The sequence below is a fragment of the Scyliorhinus canicula genome, chromosome 16 (genome assembly GCF_902713615.1).
Source record: "Scyliorhinus canicula chromosome 16, sScyCan1.1, whole genome shotgun sequence".
NCBI classification, from domain to species: Eukaryota; Metazoa; Chordata; class Chondrichthyes; order Carcharhiniformes; family Scyliorhinidae; genus Scyliorhinus; species Scyliorhinus canicula.
This window is the reverse complement of record NC_052161.1, coordinates 39063066-39084426: the sequence shown is the minus strand read 5'-3', so window position 1 is coordinate 39084426 and position 21361 is coordinate 39063066. Positions and strand designations below refer to the sequence as shown.

The window sequence follows — 21361 nt, the reverse complement described above, 5'->3', positions numbered from 1 at the left end:
TTCTGTGGCTGGCCCAATTCAGTTTCTGGCCTGATTGTAGTGGAATTCAATGATGGTAATGAATTTGAAGGACAAGGGGAAATGGTTAGATTCCCTTTTGTTGGAGGTGGCCATTGCCTGGCACTTGTGTAGCTTGAATATTGCTTTCTACTAATTAGCCCAAGCTTGAATGTTGTCGGGGTCTTACTGCATGTTGGCATGGACTGCTTCAGTATCTAAGGAGTTGTGAATGGTACTGAATATTGTGCAATGATCAGCTCCACCTCTCACCTAATGATAGAGCAAAAGTTATTGATGGAATGGCTGAAGATAATTGGGCCTAAGACAGTACCTTGAGGAAATCCTGCAGTGACTTCCTGGGACTGGGATGATTGGCCTCCGCCAATTGCAACCATGTTCCTTTGTGCTAGGTGTGACTCCGTGCAGTGAAGAGTTTTCTGCCTGATTCCCATTACCTTCAATTTTGCTAGAACCCGTCAATTCCACATTCGGTCAAATGCTTCATTTATGTCAGCGGCAGACATTCTCAGTTCAACTAACCAAATCTTTAAGTGTGATCATTGTTGTAAAGTAGGAAACAGAATCTGGATTTCCAAGAGTAACACGTATGGTAGCTTCCTTCCCTGTTTTACTCAATTGCCTTCCAATGCTGTTGGAGAGATGGTCTTCTCCATGAGTAGGAAAATAAATCCCCCTTTCAGCATAATCGAGACGGTGAAGAAACTGAGTGGGTCAGGTTTCAACAAAAAATGGCTCTACCTAGATTTTCCTGTGTATAAGTTTGAATCCTCAAAGGATCCTCTTGTAGGACTGACAGGATGGCAAAGAAGGTGAGGTGGCCCTGATAGTAATAGATGGCATAAGGACAATAGTGAGCAAGGGACTGGACTCAGAATATCATGGAATAGAATCAGTGTCAGTGGAAATTAGAAGTAACAATGACAGAAAACACTGGTAGGAGTCATTTATAGGCCCGTTAACAATAGTCATACTGTTGCCAGAGCATTAAATAAGAAATTATTTAAGTCTGTAACTGTGATGAATATAAGAAATTGTCATATTTTATAGTTTGTATATGTGCAGTAATATTATTAAAACCTAGGTTGGAATGCATATAGTATGCCTGACAGAGCTTTGATTAAAAGCCATTTTGTCTGTTTGCAGTTGGGAGCTAATGTAATGTTGTAACATTTTGAGCCTATCTGAACAAATCAAGGCACATCTTCTAATAAGACAACATAATGTATGCTTTGACTGCAGCTGGTGTGGCTCATTGGAGGGGCCAGGTCTGTCTGGACAAAGGAGTTGCTTCAGGGCCCTAAGGTGGGCAGAAGGTCTTCAGCTAGGTCCTAAAAAAAAGCTTTTATCTCCAAGGACTCTGCACCAAGATAAGCAAGTAAAACCTGATTGTTAATTTTATACTTAAGTGGTATTTGAAATATATAGTTTGCTTAATTGGAATGTTGAGGCAGGTTTAAGGAGGCAAGTTAAGATGTTGTACCTGTTAGTTGTAAAGCTATTTCTCTGGTGCTAATGTGATTAATTCAAATTAAAGTTTGTTTTAACATAAAAGATGTCTACTTGTTACTGTTACCTATCTGGTGGTACAGTAACGTTTCCTCACAGTTTTACCAAATGCAAATAGTTGAGTTCTAATCCGGGATCATACCCAAAATTGCGGTAATGGTGTGGATCCATAATAGTAACAAAGACAATATATTAATTGTGGGGAAATTTAATCTCATTTCGGCTGGAACAATTAAATTGGAGAGTGGTCCTGAAGATGAATGTTTTTGTGACAGTTTCTTCAGCAAAATGTTGTGGAACTGACTATGGATCAGGCTATCTTAGATCTAGTCTTGTGTAGTGAAGCGGAGTTCATTAGTAATGTCATGGTAAAAAGTCCTCTGGGAAATAGTGATCAAAATACCATTGAATTCCATGTTAAGTTTGAAAGTCATGATGTAGAGATGCCGGCGTTGGACTGGGGTGAGCACAGTAAGAAGTCTTACAACACCAGGTTAAAGTCCAACATGTTTGTTTCAAACAACTAGCTTTCAGAGCACTGCATTCACCTGAGGAAGGAGAAGTGCTCCGAAAGCTAGTGTTTGAAACAAACAAGTTTGAAAGTGACATATTCCAATCACAAACAAGAATCTTAAATAAAGCCAATTACATAGGTATGAGGGGAGAACTAGCTATGGTTAATTGCTAAATAGACAAAAGGGTATGGAGGTAAAGGGACAGTGGGAAACATTTCATAGAATTTACAGTGCAGAAGAAGGCCATTCAGCCCATCGAGTCTGCACCAGCTCTTGGAAAGAGCACCCTACCCAAGTTCAACACATCCACCCTATCCCAATAACCCAGTAACCCCACCCAACACTAAGGGCAATTTTGGACACTAAGGGCAATTTATCATGGCCAATCCACCTAACCTGCACATCTTTGGACTGTGGGAGGAAACCGGTGCACCCGGAGGAAACCCACGCACACACGGGGAGGACGTGCAGACTCCGCACAGACAGTGACCCAGCCGGGAACCGAACCTGGGACCCTGGAGCTGTGAAGCATTTATGCTAACCACCATGCTACCGTGCTGCCCTAAAGTTGAGTTGAGCTCAAGGGTGACAGAAAGCTGATGGGATTGGTGCCTATCCTATTTCACAAGTCCGTCCACCGAAAATGTGCCCGGCAGGGGCATGGAAAATACAGTTCATCGCCCTCTCTCCCCCTCCCCCCTATCTACCCCCCTCCTCCTCTCTCTCTATCTCTCCTCCCCCACCTCTTCTCCCCCAAACAGTTTGCAGAGTTGGCTAGAAGTAAAAGTGATGGTAAAGCCAGCCTTGGTGTAATTGAGCAGCCAGTGTGGGAGCAGTGACAGCACCGGTAACGAGGTGACAAATTCAGGGCTGTGGTGGAGAGAGTCGGCGGTGGGTGGGGTAGTATGGGGGGGAGGGGGGGAGGGGGGGGGGTGATAGGGTCAGGGGGGTGTGAGATTGGAGAGAGTTGGGGGAGGGTGTAGTTCTAGGTTTGGCAGGGCCCATAGTTCCATGTTCGGCGGGGATTGAAATGAAAAATGAAAATGAAATGAAAATCACTTATTGTCACAAGTAGGCTTCAAATGAAGTTACTGTAAAAAGCCACTAGTCGCCACATTCCACCGCCTGTTCGAGGAGGCTGGTACAGGAACTGAACCGTGCTGCTGGCCTGCCTCGGTCTGCTTTAAAAGCCAGCTCTTTAGCCCTGTGCTAAACCAGCCCCTTGAGCCTAGGATTTCAGCAGCAATAGCAGGGCCTGGGTTTTGGTGGTGTCTGAGACCTGAAGACTGGATGGAGAGGGAGGGAGTAAGACTTGGAGACTAGAGGGAGAGGGCATTAAGTGTTTGGAAACTGAAAAGGAGGGTAACAGTCTGGAGAATGGAGGGAAGAGGAAGAGTTTGGAGGCTGGAGGGTGGGTGTGGAGGGGGGGTGGGTAAACGTTTGGAGACTAGGAGGGGGTAGAAGTGTTTGGAAACCAGAATGAGAGAGGGCAAGGGTTTGGAGACTGGAGGGGGGAGGGGGGAGGTAAGAGTTTTGAGATTGGAGGAAAAGTTGGAAAGGAAGATATTTGATTCTGAGACTGGGGAGGGGGGGGGGGGCGGTTAGACCCTGAGAGTGGGTGACAGGGTGGGGGCGGGAATGGGCGGTGAGCTTAGACCCTAAGATTTGGGAAAGGGAGGAGAGTTTACACTCTGAAATTCGGGGAGGGGGAGGGGGGGAGAGAGAGAGAGAGAGAGAGAGTTTCATGTCTGATACTGGGGCGTGAAAATATAGACCTTGAGACTAAAATGAATTTAACAACTGCTGAGGATCTGGTGGCTGCTCTCAAGCGTGTAGCATATAGTGGAAAAATATTTGGTCTAAACGAAGAAATTAAATAAATTGAGATAGTGTTTAGGTATCCGACAATCAGTGAGTGTGTTTGCAGCGAGTCAGTGTCATTGTGTATTTAGGTCATATTGACACTCATTGTTAAACCTGATGATGGCACAGCTGCTTATTCTACCCTGCTCAGTGTTCCATCTTCCGATATTGCATTGATGATGCCACAAAGAAAGGAAAACAAAATAGATGCATGACAGAAACGTTTAAGGCTAAACTTTGACTTTTCATTATTTCAGAACCATTTGAAATTCCAATTCTACATTTTTTATGAATTTACTGTACTATTTATTGTCCCTGTATGTGTAGGGACAAAGGGGGACTATAGATGGGGTTGCGGACAGATTAAATAATCAGGAACAATATACGAGGAAGTATTCTCGGATATCACACAGAGGTAAGGAACAAAAACATTGGTCATTCAGAAACAGTATATTCACCAGTTTCTTAGATTTCATTTTATTGTACATCGCATATTGATTTGAACATCAAAGTATAGTAAATCCCTCAGTAATACTTTGGTCTGAAAAACCCAAATATAGTCTCTACCAATGAGAAGCATAAAACCTGTACAATATCAGGGTTGTAATATTTCAAGAGTGTCATGGGAGAGAGGGGGAATAATGGTTTTAAAAGTTGAAGTACTTACATGTATATTTTTCCATATGCATGTGTTTTCATGTCCACCTCTTCAATTGAAAAACATAGCCCTCGATTAGATGCTCCATATCCTTGCAAAGTGTGGTGCATGTTCCAGTAAAGTTCAATACTGTGATGTGTCACTTTACCCACAACTGGAGGATCAGGCTTGGCGACTTCCACTTGGCCAGTTTCTTAAAAAAGACAGAAACACATCATTAGTCGTGGCATTGTACATAGGCCTCATATAGAAACCCTGTGAACCCAGTTCTAATTATGCAAATTATTTTGTATTGGTTCCCTTTGCTCCGTGGATGAGGCTTTTTTGTAGGAATGCCCCACATTACAATACCAGTCTGCCACTGCATCTTGGGAGAAGTCCAAATAGGGCTTCGTGCCAGGCGCAAAACTTTGCGCAAGTCACCTGACACGTTTGGACAGGCACCCTATGCCACACATAGAAGACCAATGTGCGTGAAGTTGGCTGGGGCCATTCTTTCACAAAGCTGGACATGAGCCATGCATACCTTCAGCTGGAGTTGGGCGCAGTAGCCATGAACACCCACAGGGATTGTATGAGTACGCTCATCTCCCATTTGGGGTGTCGTCCTCATGAGCCATTTTTCAGTAGGTAATAGAAGGCATTCTTCAAGGGTTCCCCAGGGTGACTGCTGACCTGGATGACATGTTTATTACAGGGGCCACCAAGAAAGAGCACCTGAACAATCTTGATTTCCAAAAGGCCTTTGACAAGGTACCGCACAAGAGGCTGCTGCATCAGATAAGGATGCATGATGTTAAGGGTAGAGTACTAGCATGGATAGAGGATTGGTTGTCTAACAGGAAACAAAGAGTGGGAATAAATGAGTGCTATTCTGGCTGGCAATCAGTGACGAGTGGTGTGCCTCAGGGATCGGTGTTGGGACCACAATTATTTACAATTTATATAGACGATTTGGAGTTGGAAACTACGTGTAAGGTATCCAAGTTTGCAGATGACACGAAGGTGTGTGGCAGAGCAAAGTGTACTGAAAACCGTAAAACCGTACAGAGGAACATTGACACATTGAGTGAGTGGGCAAAGGTCTGGCAGATGGAGTATAATGTCAATAAGTGTGAAGTCATGCATTTTGGTAGGAGTAACAATAGAACGGATTATTGCTTAAATGGTAAAAAGCTGCAGCATGCTACTATGCAGAGGGACCTGGGTGTACTTGTGGATGAGTCACAGAAGGTTGGTCTGCAGGTGCAACAAGTAATTAAGAAGGCAAATGGAATTTTGTTCTTCATTGCGAAGGGGATTGAGTTTAAAAGCAGAGGTAATGTTGCAGTTGTACAAGGTGCTGGTGAGGCCACACCTGGAGTACTGTGTGCAGCTGTGGTCTCCACACTTGAGAAAGGATGTGCTGGCACTAGAGGGGGTGCAGAGGAGGTTCACTAGGCTGATTCCGGAGTTGAGGGGGTTATCGTATGAGGAGAGGCTGAGTAGATTGGGATTATATTCACTGGAATTCAGAAGGTTGAGGGGGGATCTAATAGAAACATATAAAATTTTGAAGGGAATGGATAAGATGGAAGTAGAAAGGATGTTTCCACTGGTAGGTGAAAGTAGGACAAGAGGGCATAGCCTCAAGATTAGAGGGGGCAGATTTAGGACTGAATCAAGGAGGAACTTCTTCACTCAGAGGGTGGTTAAAGTATGGAATTCCCGACCGAAAGGAGTAGTAGACGCTACTTCATTGAATATATTTAAAGATAGGGTAGCTGTTTTTTTGAAAAATAAATGAATTACGGGATATGGCAAGAATGCGGGTAAGTGGTTCTGAGACCACAAAAAGATCAGCCTGATCTTATAGAATGGCGGAGCAGGCTCGAAGGGCCGGAAGGTCTACTTCTGCTCCTAGTTCTTATGTTCTTATGTTCTTATTAAGTCTTCCCGAGATTCTCAGAAGTAGGTGTCCACCTGAAAAGAGGTCTTGTGTAGACTATCGGCCACTCTGCCCCAATGTCCCACCGATGGGATAACACTGTCCACGTGTCATATGGGAGTGTCGCACGTGTGGAACAGTGGTTTTGACGTTCATAATGCATCAGTAGCCTGGGGATAATAGGTGGTGCTTTACTCTGGCAAATGTCTCTTCTCCCTCTTCTTGTGATACCTCCCATGCCCTTTTTGTGGCCTCTTCATGGTTGCCAGGTTTGGAATAAATTTTGTGAACTAAGTAACGTGCCCAAGGAACAACCTTAGCTCGGTCGTGTTCTTGGGCGTTGGAGCCCGCTGAATGGCTCAGATTCCTCTTCTACTGTGTGCAACCTGTCTGTCAAACCGGAATACCGGGTATAGAATGCCAGAACTAGATGTGGTGGCCAGGGCTCGATGGCAATATTGAGAGGATTGCGCAATGGCGTGCAGCGTGCCACGAACATTAAAAGCTCCCGCCATCAGCCTTGCTCCACCCATGGGAGTGGCCAGGGCACCTTGGGTGCATTTACACATCACCTTCGCTGGGCCCTTCCTGGGGTCAATGTTTGTGCTGCTGGTCGATGCCCACTCAAAGTGGATGGATGTGTACCAGAAACCTTCCACCATTTCATGAGTCACCATAGAGAAACTATGCCAATTATTCATCATCCACGATATCCCAGAGGGACTTGTCATCGATAACGATAACCCTTTGATAAGTGAGGAATTTCAGGGGTTTGTGCAGACAAATGGGGTGGAGCACATTCGAACTACCCCTTCTCTGAACGGTCTGGCTGCACGGGCAGTGGAAACCTTTAAGAGGGGCATGAAAAAACAAACTATTGGGTCGACTGAAACAAAACTGGCACGTTTTGTATTTAATTATCGGACCACGGCGGTGTTACGACCAAGTCCCAGGTCACCCTGAGATGGTAGACTCAGCATTAGATATGGATACAGAATCCTCAGTACTTTTGGAGGACAGTATGGTCAGAGACAGACCTCCGACACGATTCCTCCACTGGTTGGCGCGAAAATAACACTCCCCGACACGGTACACACCCCCAGTCACACAGATGTTGGGAGCACAATCACGGGCAAAGTGGTGAAGGAGACCTCATCTGCATCCAGCGACAGAGGGACTTTCAGACTTCATGGGGAGTGATGTAATGAACCTCACAAGACCCACGGGGATGACCCAATTGATTTCCCCATGGGACTCATGGAATAGGAGCTTCCCCGCTATTAGGTGGGGCCCATCAGCTGGGGCTCATAATATCAACCCTTGAAAGGCATAAATGCTGTCTGCTGCGTTGCGGCCTTTTCTTTTGGCTGAAAATAACTGCTGTGTTGATTCATCTCCTCAGGTCTCCTGAGCTTTTGGGCAGCATTCTCCGGACTCTGACGCCAAAATCGCGTTTGCCGATCGGCTGGAGAATCCCCGTTGGTGCAGAAATTGGGGGCGGCACCACTTTTGCGATGCTCCGCTCCCTCCAAATCGGCATGCTCACAGAGTACCTGGTCAAAGAGGGGCACTATTTGGCAGGCCAGGTCCACAAGCGGCCAGTGCTATGTTGCACAGCACGGCCACTGCAGTTCGTCGCTGTGCGCATGCGCGGCTACGGACCCAGCAATTCTCCGGCTGTATCTGCAGCTAGAGCCGGGGGCTCTATGCAGCATGCCTACTGACCCCCCACCAGACGGAGGATCGGTGGAGGTTTTGCGCCATTTTGTCGGGTGTAAAATGCCATTGTTCCCACGCCAGCGTCAGCAAATATTCTCCCAAACGGAGAATATAGCCCTTTATATTTCTTTACCTCAGAACACTTGGTTCACTCTTCCTTGAATTTTTCTAAACAATACCTTGGTCGCTGGTGACTAAACTCCAGACTTCTTGGACACATTTCTTAATTTCTCTAGTTTCCTTAACCAGCTGCTCTTCAGATCTCTGCACTTGTTTTCTTAACCGTTACCCCACAGTATGACGTTTCTTCTAGCAAAGCTAAGAGAGATGCTCCCTCTCTAACCTTATAAACCAACTGCTTCTCGCAAAGCTGTGAGAGCTGCCTTCTCTCTCACTCCTATCTTCAAATGCAATCAAATTAGCTAAACTAAAACTTAAAAGCTTCTCCACCTTACAAGTCCCCAGCTTTTAAACAATGGCTTATTGTTCTCGAGGCTTTTATTTACTCTTCACACGGCAAACCTCTAAAAGCACAATAAAATCACAGTTCGAACTTAACCAACCCCCACATGTACAAATACCTTTGTCCAGCATGAATCCAACCATAGGTTTTACGCTTCCGGGCACATATTCAATTAAACCCACTTAAAACTATACCTTAATTCTAATGTTTACCAATACAAATATAAATCCCTTAAAACTACCTTTGGTTTCCTAACAAGAGGGCAATTAAGAGTCAACCACATTGCTCTGGGTCTGAAGTCACTGCAGGCCAGACTGGGTAAGGATGACAGATTTTCTTCCATAAAGGATATTAATGAACCAGATGGGTTTTTACAACAATCGATGATAGTTTCATGGTAACCGTCACTGAGACTAGCTTTCCATAGAAAGGCTACAGCACAGAAAGATGCCATTCAGCCGATTGTATCTGCGCCGGCTGAAAAATAACTAGCCGCCCATTCTCGACTCAAGATCCAGCACACGGCGTGTAGCCTTCCAGGTTACAGACCTTCAAGTGTAGATGCAAGTAGCTTTCATGAATTAAGGGTTTCTGCCTCAACTACCAAACTGGGCAGCAAATTCCAGACACCGACCACACTCTGGGTGGAAAAGCTTTTCCAAATATCCTCTAATCCTTCTGTGAATCACATTAAACCTGATTAATTCTAGATGTATTAATTGAATTAAAATTCTATCAGCTGCTGTGATAGGATATGAACCCGTGCCTCCCAGAGCAGGCTTGGACCTCTGGATTATTATTCCAGTGGCATTACTATTATGTCACCATGTCCTCCATCTCACTAGGCTGAACCTGGCGAACTGCATACGGGTTGGGAAACTCCTGTGCAGGGCTTTTGAAGCCAGATTGCTGGGTCAGATTCCAGTTAATTGCCTGTTTGCATTATTCCCCACTTGCCTGCAAACCCTCCGGGGTTAAACCTAGAACTGGGCAGAATCATCGAGCGTACCCGAACTAATTCTGCCCTTTGGGCATTTTAACTGTCCTCATCTAACATCCGCACATATGAGGTTGTCAGCAGGAATAACAAGATAACAATGAGAAGTAGAATCCCAGAATACTGTTTGCTGTCCCTAGCCAATCTATGGATAATTAAGTCAACTGTATCTTTTTTTAAATGTATTTCATTACCAACGTGTATCAAAACAGTTTACAACACATAAACACCCCAGGAAACTTACTTCCCAGCATCAACTATACAGTCTGTACAACCCTTTCCCCCTTTTCACATTCTCCCCACCCCCCTGCAAAGAACAGCTCCTCAAACACAGTCACAAACATCCCCCACCTTTTCTCAAAGTCAACTGTATCTTTAGTACAATCAACTTGAGGTCAGTTAACTCAGAACAGACAGAGCCTGAACCTGGATCTTCATTATGGCTTAGCATCATATGTATTGGTCATTTATCCACCAAACCACTGGGGGAACTCCCTCTTTAACTGATTCTCTCTGAGTATAGAAACTGGATTCTCCGGTTCCCCAGCCATCTGTTTCTCGGCGGTGCGCCATTCGCTGAGGGTGGACTTCTATTTTCCCACCACTTGTCAATGTGAATTTCCACTGAAGCCACCCCTCACCACCAAGACACCCACAAGTGGGGGGGTGTTGCCAGCAGGAAAAGTGAATCGCAACAGTCGGAGAATACCGGCCTTTAAATACCTTTTTTCACATTGTTTCCAATGAAGGGGCAAGTTAGCTTGGCCAATCCACCTACCCTACACATCTTTGGGTTGTGGTGGTGAGACCAATGCAGACACGCGGGCCGCAATTCTCCCAACGGGATTCTAGGTGCCGACGCCGGAGTGAAAACCGGAGTGTTTCACTCCGGCGTCTGGGCCCACTCCCAGCCCCCTATTCTCCAACCCCCAGGGGGTTAGGAGCAGCGTCGCATCATTTACGCACGCTGGGCCTTGGCGCCGCATAAAAAGCGGCGCTGCGTAAATGACGTCACCCACGCATGCGCGATTGCCGTCCGCCCCGCAAGAAAATGGTGGATGGAGCCACCATCCTCCATTGGGCCTTGCGGGGCAGCAGAGGAAAGGAAGTCCTCCCTTAGCGAGGCCGGCCCGCCGATCGGTGGGCACCGATCACGGGCCAGACCCCATCGGAGGCCCCCCCCCGGTGCAGGAACCCCCCCCCACCAGCGTTCCCGTACAGTCCCCGCCGGCAGCAACCGGGTGTGGACAGCGCCGGCAGCAACCGGGTGTGGACAGCGCCGGCGGGAACCTGTCGTGTTGCGGCGGCCGCTCGGCCCATCCGGGCCTGAGAATCGCCGCTCACCTTTTGCAAACGGCGAGCGCCGATTCTCCGAGCGGCCAGCCGTGATTCTCGCCGCGCTGGTTTGGGGGGGGGGGATAATCACGTGAGGGTGCCGGGGCAGCGTGGTGGGACTCGCGTGGCGCCCCGGCGATTCCCCCACCTGGCTTGGGGGGGGAGAATTCCGCCCAGGGAGAATGGCCTTTATTTACTTTCATCGGACGAAAGTTAAAACAATGAGAAAAGGTATGCCAGGGCTCACTAAAGTTATGCCAAGAATAAGAGGTTTTAGTTATGAAAAGGCAAAAGAAATTGAGGGTTTCTTTTGAAAGAAAGTAAAGGGGTAGGATTCTCTCTTTCAGAAACAAAGTGTTGATGCTGGGATTGAATCGGTGGACTTTTACGACACCTAAATTGACGCCTGCCCCCGAGCTATACATGAGCCATTCATTAATGGGCTAGCACCGGCGCCACATAGAACACGGGCGATTCCAGTGAAAAATGGTGTCCAATTCGCCAGGGTCAGGATTGATACTCGAGAGGCTGACAAGCTACAGTCGCATATTAGCACTCCGCTCCCCACACACACTCATTCCAGCCAACAAGATGGCAGCACGGAGAGCGGCACCCCGGTTTGCAGATGCGGAGCAGGAGACTTTTCTGGGTGTCGTAGAGGAGAGGCGCACCGCCCTGTTCCCCAGGTGGGAGAGAGGCTGCCACCCACCACTGCAGACTGAGCATGGGCGCAGGTGGCAGAGACCGTGAGCATGGTGCGTATACCAGCAATGAGGACACAGACACAAGAAAGCCCCCAAAGGTCAGCCTGAAACACCCCGGAACACCAGTCTGGCAACGATACTGACATCCTATACTGACATTGCAACACGGTAGCATTATGGATAGCACAATCGCTTCACAGCTCCAGGGTCCCAGGTTCGAGTCCGGCTTGGGTCACTGTCTGTGCGGAGTCTGCATGTTTTCCCCGTGTGTGCGTGGGTTTCCTCCGGGTGCTCCGGTTTCCTCCCACAGTCCAAAGATGTGCAGGTTAGGTGGATTGGCCATGATAAATTGCCCTTACTGTCCAAAATTGCCCTTAGTGTTGGGTGGGGTTACTGGGTTATGGGGATAGGGTGGAGTCGTTGACCTTGGGTCGGGTGCTCTTTCCAAGAGCCAGTGCAGACCTGATGGGCTGAATAGCCTCCTTCTGCACTGTAAATTCTATGATTCTATCAGCTGTCTCCAAAACCCTCCACCATCCCAGAGATGCTCACGTCAGTTGGGCACCTTAGCAGAGAGACTCCTAGGGCACTATCTGGTGTATATCTGCGATATATCATGTGGAGGCAGCACGACCATGGGGTCTAGTTTTGAGCTTCTGGAAAGGGTGGTCCCATCGATAGTGATACAATCACAAAGCTAAGGACAACATGAGAGGTTGTCAGCAACCATCCAGCGCCTACAGGTGCAGTTGGAGGAGTCCAACAAGCTGCAGGGGCAGGAGACAGTGCCAACAATGTGTGCCAGCCAGATCAACACCGCATGGGTGGTATCCGCGGTGGAGGCTCTGGGGGCATAGGTATCTTCCCTGGGTCAGGATGTCCAAGGCCTGGAGAACTCTGTGATGGACAGGGGCTTGGGGTGTGCGCAGGCCAGGGACACCATTCACTGCCCCAGTACCCGCTCCACTCCCATCCCTCTCCATCCCAAACTCTCCCCCACCATTCCCACCTCCGCCACTCCAAGGGTTCGATGGACCATGTGATAGAATGGCCGGTTCGCATACAGTGAACAGCCAGGCAGATGGTGGGAAGTGCTTCCATGGCAGGAGTCAGACGTTGTCAAAAGATGCATTCCAGAGTAGAACCCAGAGTCCGCACTCCATAGTGAGGCAGGTAGGAATCACGAAGGGTGTTGCAAGGGGGAGGAGGTGGCACAGTGAGGGTGGTCATGGGGGGGGGGATTCAGTTGGGGGGATGGGATGTGAGGATGGGATGGGGTGTCCGTGCCCCTGGCCAGTCTCCCACCACCCCCCCCACCGGCCCAGTTCACGAACCTGGAGGCAATTAGGGTGTGCGTGCTGGCCCTGGTGAACACATTGTGTGTCTTCTTGTGCCTGCCCAGACATCAGTTCCTGCCCATCCTCACCCTCCCCTGCCAGGGGCTGGTTTAGCACAGTGGGCTAAATAGCTGGTTTGCAATGCAGAACAACGCTAGCAGCGCGGGTTCAATTCCCGTACCAGCCTCCCCGAACAGGTGCCGGAATGTGGCGACTAGGGGCTTTTCACAGTAACTTCATTGAAGTCTACTTGTGACAATAAGCTATTATTATATTATCCTCCTCGTCTGGCGTTCATCTCCCTTCTCCAGCCTGTCACCTCTCTGCTGCGTGATGTTGTCGAGGATGCAGCAGGCCACCACAATGTGGGAGGCCCTCCTAGTGCTATACTGGAGGGCTCCTGCAGAGCAGTCCAGGCACCTGAACGCATCTTCAGGATACCGAAGCACCGCTCAATCACACCCCTGGTCGCGGAATGGGAGTCATTGTAGTGGGTCTCCATATTGGTCTGTGGCCTCCGGGTAGGTGTCATCAACCACGATCGCAGCGGAGAACCCCTCACCTGGGGATGCAGTTGAAAGGTGTCAGGAACCGTCGAGTGTGCCGGGATGAAGGCGTCATGCACACTGCCCACGTTTCGGACGCAGACATGCATGATGGGCAGCTCATAGTCACACATCAGCTGCACGTTGATCGAGTGCAACCCTTTTCGGTTTGTGAAGACCGGCCTCTTTGTGAAATCTTGTCACATGCAAATTGGTTGCTGCATTTTTCTTTTTAAGAAGTCTTTACAGTCCATAAAGTAATCCACCAGATGTGAAGCTTTTGGGGACATCTTGTAGGTGTAAAAAGGCCCTCCTTTAAGCAAGTGTTTTCTTTCCATGCAACTCTATATTATTTAAAATATAAGTGCTCTATAAGTGTTACACTTGAATTCAGTATAATTCCTACTCTTACGTGAGCATATTAAACTCTCTATGTAATTTATTAGACAGGTTCCCTGTTATCATTGCGCACATGTGCTGGAATTGTTATTGCTAAAATTGTACATACAGCGGACCAAGATTGCATACAACTTTTTCAATCTGCAAATGTATTCACAATCAAACTTCATGCTCAACAAATTTAACTTACCTTCCATGAATTCGTTGATTATTTTCCAATTGACGAACAGGAGTTCATTCCCCCCCCCCCCAATCCCCCCTCTGCCTGATCCCCTGCCTGCTCCCTCTGTTAACCTCTCCCTCCCCTCTGCTCGCTGCCCTCAGCCTAATCCAATCTGCTGACTCCCCTGCTCAGGCTATGTGATGGCTCTCTCTCTCTCTCTCTCCCACATCTCGCTTTCTCCTCCTTCCTTTCTCTTTCTAGACGCCAATCCTCTGTTGCCCGGGAGACACAAATCCCAGCTCCTCTGCAAACAACGGCGCCCCACACAATCCAACCCCCGCTCTGTTCGGCGTTCTGCTTTGTCATTGTATTCTGTTTGTGTTCAATATGCGGTGCAACTGTATACAGTACACTTGGGGAATCTGAGCTCCAAGTGATCTTAGTCACTGTGCTGAAGTAAAAGTATTTTCGAAGTAGTCAAGTTATGTTGCTATCACAGAAAAAGTTAATGACAGACGAAAAATGCAAATCAACATTTAGGTACATATATGAGTTTAACCTATGCCAGGAAGTGCATCGGACTACCTTCGTTTTAAAAAGACCTTCCATGGGGTGTAACTGTTTTAACAAGTACAGCTTGTGTTTGTATAACTATTTCAATGTAGAAAATGTGCCGAGGCACTTCACAAAAGATTCATCAGTGAAGACTGAATGCAGAGTTCTATGAGAGATGCGGAAGGATAACTGAAAACGTGGTTAAAGAAGTTGGTTTAAAGAGGGAGAGTTGGAGACATTTATGGAGCAAGTTCTGGGGCCCTGGATGACAGAAGCAACAGTGGCCAACAGATAGGGAGTGAAAGCAAATTTCACAACAGGGCAGAATCAGAGGTATACAGAGTTCTGAGGGGTGCGGTATTGTGATGGGAAGAGGTTCCAGAAATAGGGAGGGGCAAAGCTATGAAGGGATACAATATGAGAGTGGGGATTTAAAATCGGACGTGGTGGAAAACTGGAAATGGATAAGGTGATCGATCAGTAGTACTTAGTGCAGGATCTGATATGGATGACAGGTTTGGATAAACTGGATTAGGAAGGGTGGAGAATTGGAGGCCAGTCAAGAATGTATTGATATAATCTTATCTGGAGATGACATAGGCATGGGTAAAATCTTCAGAGGCAGGCTGAGGCAGGGCACAGGCGGGTGATGTGACGGAGGTGTAAGTTGGTGCTCTCTGTAATGGAGAGGATATCGGGTTCGAAGTTCAGCTTGGTGTCAAACAGAATACCAGGGTTACAAACAGCAACCTCATGTTTGCAGATGATGTTGCCAAGGGGCAGCATGTGGTTGAAGATGAATAAGGATGAGAAGCTCTGGGGAAGCAGGCCTCTTACAGCCTCACCTCCATGAATTTTCTTTTGTTTTGCGCTTTTAACTTTTTTTTAATGATGGAGCATTATAGTACAAATATTTTTCAGATTCTTGGAGTCCTGAAGGCCATTCGTACTGAAGGCTGTGTGACCTGCAGGTTGGACAAGCTGCCAAAGTCCAGTAGCTTCAGCATCTCCTTGGTACCTGGGTCCACCTCAATCATCTCCCGATCCCGAGCGGAAACCTTTGGGACATCGTTATCACTCCCCTCCCACTCTTCTTCCTGCAGTTTGATGGAGATACCTCTGACAGGCCCACGCTGAATACTCTTCATTATGTGTGTCACATACCCTGCAATTGTGTTGCAAACTTTCTTACTGGGGATGATGGCAATCTCCTCGCAGACCCTCTTGTTGGTGTGGAAGTCATTGCCAAAGCGGGTGTAATACTTTTCGATGATCACTCGGGCTGCTTTCTTGACTGTCTTAGTCCTGACACGACCCATCTTGGATGTCGACCCAGAGAAGAGAGCAGTCTTCGTCCTTGATTTTTATTAAAAATAGTTGCAGGAATTTGGTACTAATCATTTTAAACTGTTACTGATATATAAATAAACTAACTAAGTTAGAATCCATAATCATATTCTTGAATAGAATTTGGGGAATGGTTCACTGCAAATAGTGAACTCAAAGAAAATTATTGCTGTATCCTATGTTACAGATTCCCCACATTTTACACCAAAATAACCTCAGTGAAACCAATTTATAATCTGACATCTCCTTGACACAAAATTCTCAGTAGAGATTAATAAAAATACAGAGATTGTGGTTTGTATGCTGCAAATTACAAAATATCACCAAGAATTTTAACTCTTAACAAAATTAATGCCAAGTCTATGATTATTTTGGTTTCTTTAAAGAGGCAGTGTCTATTCCTGAGAAAGTTGGGGCAGCACAGTAGCATATTGGTTAGCATTTCGGCTTCACAGCACCAGGGTTCCAGGTTCGATTCCCGGCTTGGGTCGTTGTCTATATGGAGTCTGCACATTCTGCCCGTGTCTGGGTGGGTTTCCTCCGGGTGCTCCGGTTTCCTCCCACAAGTCCTGAAAGGCATGCCTGTCAGGTGATTTGGACATTCTGAATTCTCTCTCTGTATACCCGAACAGGCGCCGGAATGTGGTGACTAGGGACTTTTCACAGTAACTTCATTGCAGTGTTAATGTAAGCCTACTTGTGACACTAAAGATTATTAATTGGATTCTCCGTTCCTGGGTCTAAGTGTTGTTGGTTGTTCTGGGTGAGTGTGCTTAACACTCACTTGGCTCTGTTTCTCGTTCTAAGCTCTGGAGTCGCCAGGTGCCGTAAAGACACCGTCACAAGTTTCAAGGTCAAGTTCAAAGCAATAAAGCTGTACACCAATTAGTAAGTCCAAAACAATTAGAGTTTATTATAACACAATTATAACACTCATGCACACGCTAAAGATTAAACCTACTTCTACCACTAAACAACTAATACTTAGCTAAGAAGGAACTGCGAGGTCAGGGAACAAGGCCTTTGTTCTGGTCTGGTCTGCAGGCTTCAGATCACTATCAGTCAGCAAGGGTGTAAGTAATACCGGTTTCAGGTAGCGGTCGTCGTTAGGCACTTACTTATTGGCGGCTGCTGCTCAACAGCTGATGTAGAAGACAGGGGTCTGGAGGCTGGAGCTGGAGGCCGGAGACAGGAGACTGAACCATGTGTGGGACCTTTCTTTTATAGGTCCCAGGGGGTCCGCGCCCCTTTGGGCGGACTCCCTTACCTGCTTGGGATCGATTGGGCCTCTTACCAATCGATATGGTTTGAACTCCCCAATCATAGGGCCGTTCCTTGGTTGCTGGGGCGGTTCTTAGGACTTATTGTCCTGGGCTTCTCTGGCGCCACTGGGTCTGGTTTCCTATAGAATGTATCGATTGATACTTAATTTGTGTCCATTGTATCTGGGACTTGCCCGGTATCACCTCATTAGTATGCTAACGACTTCTCTTTCACAGCGCTGCCTGGTCTCTGCAGCAGTCAGAAACCGGTTTCTGCAGTTGTCCCAATACATAATTGCTCTGCAAGCTGTTTGCTTTTTAACATGTCCGTTTTCCCTGCATTCTTTGCAGTCTTCCATTTTGTGTTTGTTAGTGGCCATCTCAGGTGGCTACACTGTTGACACAGGGCAGGATCCGTGGACTTTCAAGACAGCAAAAACTGGCGCTGTGTCTCGACCGATTCAACGTCTGTTAAGGGGTTATGAGCGGCGCCACATGGATCACAATCAATTCCAATGAGAAACAGTGCTGGATTCACGATTGACACTCAGGAAGCTGACAAGCTGCATCTCAGCCAACAAGATGGCACTGGTTGTGCTGAAACACGCCCATACAGCTGATGGGTTGCTGGGTCCAGAGGGCACCTCGGGGGGTGGCCTGGAGGGACACACATACAACCTGTGGTCCTAAGTTCACAGTGGGCAGTCAGCAGCGTGCGTGGCTGCATGGCTACCTTTCCGGCTGCGGCAATGGTGTTCTATGCCCATCCACCCCAAATCCATAGTACACCTCTTGACCAACCCCACTATTCCCTCTGACCCCTCGGCCATCTGCACGACTGTCAGCAAATTCTGGCGATGTTGGACACTTTCCGTACCCTCTCTCTCTCCCTCAGCAGCCATGACGCCTGTTTCATGATTTTTGAAAGCACAAGTAAACTGCGCCTTCAGGAATTCGGCCCATTGGAGCCAGAGAATCGCAAGGCCCTGGAGAATAACGGGACGGTCCCGCTAATAATATGCCAATGGCGGTTACTGTACATGCGTTCTGGAACGCATTGGCACGGCTGTCAAAGCGACAGTGAATTGCGATTTGGCATGAAATCGGTGTCCGCTGTGATTTCAGCATCGGAAATGATTCTCTGTCCAATCACATTTCCCAATTCTGGTGTCGGCCGATGGTGAATCCCTCCCACGGTTTACCATTTTTATCTTTAGAACAACGAACAAAGAACAAAGAAAAGTACAGCACAGGAACAGGCCCTTCATCCCTCCAAGCCTGTGCCGACCATGCTGCCCGTCTAAACTCAAACCTTCTACACTTCCGGGGTCCATATCCCTCTATTCCCATCCTATTCATGTAATGTCAAGATGCCCCTTAAACATTACTATCTTCCTGCTTCCACCACCTCCTCCGGCAGTGAGTTCCAGGCACCCACTACCCTCTGTGTAAAAAACTTACCTCGTACATCTCCTCTAAACCTTGCCCCATCGCACCTTAAACCTTTAGGGACAAGAATGGCGGGAAAACTGTGGCAAAGTTTTAATCACAATTCTATCACGGACAATTGATGTGAAAGTGTTTTTTACTTTTACATATTACATGAAATGTTAGGCAACAAGCACGTTTAGAACAACTTATATCATTTTTTGACAAAGATATTGCCCCTTTAATGTTGAGTGCTGTAGTCAAGTTAGTCACTTGAATGGTTACCTGAAAGGAGTAGGGTGGATGGGGAGAAACATTACTCGTTGTGCTGTGTGTAAAACATTGTGAATACATTCAAACCGAGTGCTTACAATTCGATTATAAATGTAGCCATTACAATTCTTCTCCCAGGGTTTCACTGGCACAGTTTATTCCTGTTCTTCCTGCGATTAACAGGTAATGATAAATCCTTCGTGTCTTAGGCGTCCTTCACCCACTAACTGCACTGGCCTGAGATGGAATCACCATATCTCTGTTGCTAAAACTGTCTGAAGAGGGAATTGTATTTTCTCATTCATTCTTAACTTCCTAGAAAGTCTTACATTGCTCCCATACCAACGGAGGCTTCACACACATCTCTCTTAAACCCTCACGCGGGTACCCCAGTCTCTTTCTTTCTAGAGACTGGTCAGAGCTCCTCTCAAACCACTTATTGCTTCTAAATTCCAAACATCTGGACTGATGACCTGCTCACGACACCCCGACTGTGTTGAAATCAGGATTAACCAAGATTGCCCGGGGTGGCAAAACTGGGTGAATTCTTTCACCTTCCTGCAAGCTCCAGACCTCAAACTCACTTCAACATCAGTTTCTCATGTACTTGGGTCTCCTTAATTCTTAATAAAGAAGTGAAAGTGAGTGAAAATGTGCCGGAGCTCGAGACATTGCCTGCAGCCCCATGAAAGTTGCATTGGAACGGTTCCTGGCTTGGGAAGGTTATTTTCTGGGTTAGCCGATGCCCCCCCCCCCCCCCCCCAAGCTCCAGCCAGCAGCCGCTCGGATCGCGGGAGCCAAGCACAATTCAATGCGATTTGCATTAGTGCCAGCGCCTCGGCCAGCCGCTCCAGTGACAGATGTGTTTGTGCAGCCGGTGACTGTGAGACCAATTAAAGCTTTCACACTCTGCAGTTTCCAACAAGCATTTCCCGGCCGGTATTGTGAAGAGATTAAGTGGCCACATGACCGTATTATTCTGCACAACACTCTCTCCTTTAGCCCTGGCGATCCAGTCAGTCAATAGCCCGACACGTGGGCTGAGATGGAGGGAAATCGGGCAGCTTTGAACTGAAAAAAAGAAAGGAGAAAGTTATTTTTTTGTGTGTGTGTAGCAATAGCTTCAAACAGTCGATTTGCAATAAACATGCATTTCGTTTGCAGATGATCGCTGCCAAAAAACAGAGGACGGGGAGAGTGTGAAGTGGCTGCGAATTGTAGCAGTGGGTGCTGGTGTGGATGTTTAACTGGTTACAGGACCCAGGTAACTGACAAAACTGATTGAAATCACTTGGGTGCGATAGTCTGCTGAAGCCTTTCCTCGTTCACACTGCGGTTACCATGGCTGCTGTGCGGCCCCAGGACATCCTACCGCTCTCTGACAGGCAAACTTTCCCCCAAGAGTTTGGATCCGACAGTGGGGATGAGGCTGTACTCTGCGATGCAGACCTGGAGCTGAACCCCTTTGATGGTCTGCCCTATTCTTCCCGCTATTACAAACTCCTGCAGGAAAGGAGGCAGCTGCCAGTGTGGGAAGCTAAGGGCGCCTTCATGGCGACTTTAATAAACCATCACTTTATCATCGTCTCTGGAAACGCCAGGATCGGGAAGAGCAGTCAGGTAAGAACCACCCAGTGAAACTCGCGGCAAAAAAAATAAATAAACGTTCACTTTATACTCTTATTTTGTATGTGAGTACAGCTGTAATGACTATCCTCCCAACTAGGTTTTGAAAAAGGCGCCAATGTTTTCAAAAGGTTTGTCCATACTTTGGTTAACGAGGCATGGTGGTTACGGTGAAACCTCAGACAAACCTTTAGTTTCTGCTGCCTCACTCGAAACACACAGCAGTAATTTTCGCTGAGCTGACCTTAATGATAAGGCTGGCATTGAAAGAGCAACTCTGGCAGGAGAAAACACAATGCATGTTTTGTGGTTTGTCTGTGCTGTGCCAACAGCCAGATAATATGAACAAGTGTTTACGATGTGTTAATCACTAATGATAACATTATATATTTTTCCTGGGAAGCCTTTCTGTTTTTAACTAAACATGGTGATATTTTCCATTTATTGAAACATGAAGAACATTTGGAGACGATTTTCAGTAGACCTCGCACTTATAGGACCTGGAAGGTTTTTTTAAAAGGGGGATTTAAAAAAAAAATTCCAATTGTTAGGAATACATGCGGTTTTGTTTTGTTAAGAGCAACCAGCAACCATCAAAGGTAATAATGTTTCCATTGGTAATGATCTTTTAATGCCTACAAAGTAGCCAATGAGCCTCCTAACTAGTCTGAATGTCCAGGTTTGTTAACCCAGCTATTTTATGAGAGGAAATGGCACA

The 21361-nt window shown here is 47.0% G+C and overlaps 3 protein-coding genes across 5 annotated transcripts in view; 1 reads left to right on the top strand and 2 right to left on the bottom strand.

Annotated features, from left to right (window-relative positions):
* fank1 (fibronectin type III and ankyrin repeat domains 1) overlaps positions 1-14222 on the bottom strand; it is a 72219-nt gene extending 57997 nt beyond the window's left edge. For all 3 annotated transcript variants that reach the window (XM_038773751.1, XM_038773750.1, XM_038773749.1), the window contains exons 1-2: positions 14180-14222; positions 4573-4756 (exon numbers count right to left, since the gene is read on the bottom strand). In XM_038773751.1, coding sequence (XP_038629679.1) covers positions 4573-4756; positions 14180-14186 — 191 coding nt within the window. In that variant the 5' untranslated portion in view covers positions 14187-14222. The remainder of the gene's footprint in view (positions 1-4572; positions 4757-14179) is intronic.
* A 1402-nt stretch (positions 14223-15624) lies between these two features.
* LOC119950980 (40S ribosomal protein S17-like) lies at positions 15625-16032 on the bottom strand. Its single transcript, XM_038774013.1, has one exon. The coding sequence runs from the start codon at positions 16024-16026 to the stop codon at positions 15625-15627; it is 402 nt and encodes a 133-aa protein (XP_038629941.1). The 5' UTR covers positions 16027-16032.
* Positions 16033-19839: 3807 nt separating this feature from the next.
* The window catches only part of dhx32a (DEAH (Asp-Glu-Ala-His) box polypeptide 32a), a 38283-nt gene continuing 36761 nt past the window's right edge, over positions 19840-21361 (top strand). The window contains 1 exon segment of the mRNA XM_038774012.1: positions 19840-20637. Coding sequence (XP_038629940.1) covers positions 20359-20637 — 279 coding nt within the window. The 5' untranslated portion in view covers positions 19840-20358.